This window comes from Bison bison, unplaced genomic scaffold (assembly GCF_000754665.1).
Source record: "Bison bison bison isolate TAMUID 2011002044 unplaced genomic scaffold, Bison_UMD1.0 scf7180017845702, whole genome shotgun sequence".
NCBI classification, from domain to species: domain Eukaryota; kingdom Metazoa; phylum Chordata; class Mammalia; order Artiodactyla; family Bovidae; genus Bison; species Bison bison.
Genome location: NW_011476275.1, coordinates 145,691 through 149,970, shown reverse-complemented (window position 1 = coordinate 149,970; position 4,280 = coordinate 145,691). Strand labels below are relative to the sequence as shown.

The 4,280-nt window shown below is 59.1% G+C and overlaps 1 protein-coding gene across 1 annotated transcript; it reads left to right on the top strand.

The window, feature by feature from the left end:
• Positions 1–223: 223 nt before the first annotated feature.
• On the top strand, positions 224–2,434 carry LY6E (lymphocyte antigen 6 complex, locus E). The gene is made up of 4 exons (XM_010836774.1): positions 224–348; positions 951–1,119; positions 1,395–1,514; positions 1,599–2,434. Exons 2-4 carry the CDS (start codon positions 1,068–1,070, stop codon positions 1,817–1,819), a joined length of 393 nt encoding a protein of 130 aa, XP_010835076.1. The 5' UTR covers positions 224–348; positions 951–1,067; the 3' UTR covers positions 1,820–2,434.
• The last annotated feature ends 1,846 nt before the right edge of the window (positions 2,435–4,280 follow it).

Sequence of the window (4,280 nt, the reverse complement as noted above, 5' to 3'; positions counted from 1 at the left end):
CTGAGCCCCCCTCCAGCCACCAAGAGCAGCAGATGCTTCTGGGGTCCTTGTCTTCAGTGCTGCCCCTGGACAAATGGGAGAGCCCTGAACAGGCTCCCCCAGCACAGAAGCTGCCTGGGCGGATGCTCAGCTAGATAAGCCCTGTGCTCCCAGCTCAGCTCTGGGACTCCATGGCAGGCATGGCGCTGGTCCCATGGAAAGTTCTGGATGCAGGTCAACTAATATTACCACCCACCGTCCCTCCAGGGCCCTTGAACTCGAGAAATTGATAAGAGACCAGACGAAAATTCCAAACAAGCCTTTATAGGTGCTGAAACTGCAGCACAAGGAAGCAAAAGCAAGAAGCAGGTACCCTCACCCACTCCCGGAGAGGAGCTGCTTCCATCCTGAAATGGAGAGACAACAGGGGCGGGTCTGTGGAGGGAAGCTGGAGGCGTAGTTTAGGTGGTCGGTCCCACTGCTCGGTGGTGCTGTGGGGGGGTCCTGAGCACCGCCCTGCTTGTTCTCCCAGCACCTCAAAAATGTAGTTTGTTTGTGACTTCTTGTATCCTTTTGCCCAAGGTGTGCATAGGCATTGTTATTTTTAGTCACTTACAGTTTCTTTGTATTGTGTTGCTCACTGGGACGTTTGTCCAGGTGCAAGCATTCTGGTAGAGGATCCCAGGTCCTAGCCTGTCTCACCCACGCTGCCAGGACCACAGGCAGGGCCCACTCCCTTGGCCTGCCTTTCTGGGAGATTCTGAAAACCCTAATGAGTTCCCTTATCTGACCTCTAGCCCTCCTCCCCCAGCAACAAGTGCCACAGACTTGGGGAAGGGTCTCAGCCAGGAGTCTGCGCTGAGTGAGGGGTGGGTTCAGAATGGAGCAGAAAGACCATCTGCACTCTGGCCTTGTTTCTGGCACCTCCCACCCCCCCATCTACAAAGTGGGGTCGCCAACTGTTCCCCCAGGGCCAACAGCTCGGACCCCATTGGGAGAAGCAAGGCCCGCCCCCCAGCACGCCATCTCATTGGAACAAGGCTGACTGCAGCTTCCTGAGAGCCCAGCCAGACGCCTGTCCCTCCAGAATGAAGGTCTTTCTGCCGTTGCTGCTGACTGCCCTCCTGGGCGTGGAGCGAGGTGAGGTGCCCCGGGCCCCGGGCCTCCAAGCTGGCCATGGCCGTGTCACTGGTGCCACTCACTGCCTCCCCTGCCCCGACACTTGGACATTGCTGGAACCCCTCCAGGGCCAGGGTCTGGTGTCCTTGTCCTTCCAGGTCTCCAGCCTGGGCCCCACGTACCATAGGGGCCCCATCAGTGCCTGCGCAAGAGGGGGTGTCCTCAAGCCTCTGGGTCGGGGCTGGGAGGGGGCACCGGAGGACTCCCCGGCATGAGACTGCATCCCTCCCCTGCAGCCCACTCCCTGGTGTGCTTCACCTGCCAGAATGTGCAAAGCAACTGGTATTGCCTGAAGCCGACCATCTGCTCCAACACTGACAGTTACTGTGTGACGGTCTCTGCATCCGCTGGCCTCAGTGAGTGCGGGTGCTGGGTGGCCAGGCTCACCCCCAAGCCCCCCGACCCCTCCTCCACTCACAGTCTCGTTTCTGGTGGCACAGAGAACGTGGTGGACTTGGGCTACTCCCTGTACAAGTTCTGCTCCCCGATCTGCGGCTCCACAAGCCTCAACTTCGGCGTGGCGTCCATGGATACGTCCTGCTGCCAGAGCTTCCTGTGCAACATCAGTGCGGCGGGCCGCGGGCCGCGGGCCAGCACCCTGGTGCTGGGCCTGGGGCTCCTGCTCAGCCTGCTGGTGGCTCTGCTGCGGTTTGGACCCTGACTGCCCAGCCCCGGCTCCCAAAACTCAGGAAGGAAGGAAAGCCCAGACCCAAGAGGATCTCAAAGCCGCCGCCTCTGACTCCTCACCCTGCTAGTCCCACCTTCTCAGCCCTGGGTCCCCACAGGCAGGCCTGGCCCCCTGTACCCACACCTGTCAGCTCCCCCTACCTCCAGGTCAGCCTTGCCACGGGGACCTGGGAACGGAGCCTGAGGATTCGGGAGTCAGAACCGAGTCCCAGGGACATGCTGAGAGGGGGCTCCTAATCCCAGGCCCTCCCTGCCCCCAAGTGCAGAAGATGTGCCGTGTAGACAGGTGTGTGGTCCATGTGCCCAGCTGGGCGTGTGTGAGTGTGTTTGGGGGAGGGGTGGGGGTCAGAAGCGTGTCTGGAGCCCCAAGCACCAGCACAGAGCCCCAGTCCCTGGTATCTCTGCACATGTCCTTGTATTTCACTCACTTAGAGGGTGGCCTTTGGGGAGACAGGGCTTCCCCTGTTCCCAGGTCTAGGCTACTGACCCAGGAATCTGTTCCTGCCCCAGATCCCACAGCTGCCCACCCCCTCCCTCCACCCCACACTCCTGCTGCTTCGCTGCCTCAAATAAACATGTTTCCACCTTTTCTGGCTCTGCTGTGGCCCTCAGCCTGAGACCACCCCTCCCGTCGGGGTCCTAGTGAGGGGGGCAGCAGAGCTCCAGAGCCTCAGGTGTAGAGGGGTCTGACGGTTCCCTGTGATGGGGCCCCACCCTGAAGCCCACTTGGAGGCCCTGGGGGAGCCGGGTCACCCAAGTTCACAGCTAGCTGCCCTCAGCTGGGTGGGATCATTTGATCCTCAGGACAGGACTGGAGTGGACAGGGAGACTGGGGCAGGGCAAGGGAGGTGGTAGCCCAGTTCTAGGTAGGAGGCAGGACCCTGCAAAGGGAGGGATGGGATTAGAAGGGAGGAGACAGCCCCGCACTTTCTGGGACTTGGGCAGGGCTATCTGGGCCAGTCAGGCTGCAAAGGACACACAGCATGGACGGGTGGGGGGAGGCACACAGGAGCTGAGTAAGGGGGAGCAAGGCCCCTGTCCCAAGGGCGTGTGGGAGGGACTCCCCTGCAGAAGGGTTGAGGTGCTGCTCCCTGGGCGGCAGCCCTCCCTGCTCATGCCTACTCCCCGGCAAGCCCCACTGTGGTCTTCGGCCAGCCTTGGACCTCCAGGGTCTGCAGTGGGGCCTGAGTTCTAAGCCAAGGGGATTCTTTGATTAGGCTGGTGGCCCAGGAGCAGTGGATCCAGGACTGCAGGGTGGCGGGAGTGAGCGCAGCAGAGCTTGGCCTGGGCCGGCCAGAAGCTCCTATGTGCTTGGGTCCAAAGTCCAAGGACCACTGTGCAGCAGGGCAGGGCAGTGGTCACTGCAGGGCTCGGATTCTGGCCCATGTCCTGGGCCCTGGTCACAGGGGCAGGTGAGCAGCTCAGCACAGACGGGCCCTATGACGCCCACGAGGGCAGTGTCCTCGTTGCCACCAAGGAAGACTCCAGCCAACACTTGAGGTTGAGCACCAAGGCGATGATAGAGCTCCAGGGAAGGGCAGGAGGAGTCTGCCCTGAGAAATCGGGGTGGTCCAGCAGGATGGGGAGGGGAAGGAGATCCAGGCCCAGCCTATGTATTGTGGAAGGATCTAGAAGCACATTACAGCAGTCTGGTCGAGACTGGGGGATAAAAATATTGAGATTCATTTAGGAGTCAGACCAGCATTAAAAACCAAAACAAGAAACAAAGGAGAAAAAATCAGAGTGTCCTCCAGGAATGCTGGTTACCCCTGGAGTCCTGAGTCCTAAAAGCAGAAAGCTCAAGGACTTCCCTGGTGGTTCAGTGGTGGAGACTGCACATGACTGCAAGGGGCATGGGTTTGATCCTTGGTTGGGGAACCAAGATTTCACATGCTACGCGGTGCGGCAAAAAAAAAAAGCAAAACCAGAATACTGCTCCCCACGAGTCCAGTTCCACAAGGATTAAATTGCAGCCCATTGCAGCCATCCAATGGGGAGAACAGGAAGAAGCCTTCTGTGTTTTGGACGTGCGCCCCTAGATAGCTGAGATGTGGGTCTAAAGAAAAATTTCAATGACCCCCAATTCTTGCATCTTCCCATACATCAGTTCAGTTCAGTCGCTCAGTAGTGTCCGAGTCTTTGCGACCCCATGAATCACAGCACACCAGGCCTGCCTGTCCATCACCAACTCCCGGAGTTCACCCAGACTCACGTCCATCAAGTCAGTGATGCCATCCAGCCATCTTATCCTCTGTCGTCCCCTTCTCCGCCTGCCCCCAATCCCTCCCAGCATCAGAGTCTTCCAATGAGTCAACTCTTCGCATGAGGTGGCCAAAGTACTGGAGTTTCAGCTTTAGCATCATTCCTTACAAAGAAATCCCAGGGCTGATCTCCTTCAGAATGGACTGGTTGGATCTCCTTGCAGTCCAAGGGCT

Excerpts from the sequence above, each read along its gene's own strand:
- LY6E (XM_010836774.1), top strand. The coding sequence starts at position 1,068 with ATGAAGGTCTTTCTGCCGTTGCTGCTGACTGCCCTCCTGGGCGTGGAG. Across the intron at positions 1,120-1,394 it reads CCTCCTGGGCGTGGAGCGAG|CCCACTCCCTGGTGTGCTTC; the intron begins GTGAGGTGCCCC and ends CCTCCCCTGCAG. Across the intron at positions 1,515-1,598 it reads CTCTGCATCCGCTGGCCTCA|AGAACGTGGTGGACTTGGGC; the intron begins GTGAGTGCGGGT and ends CTGGTGGCACAG.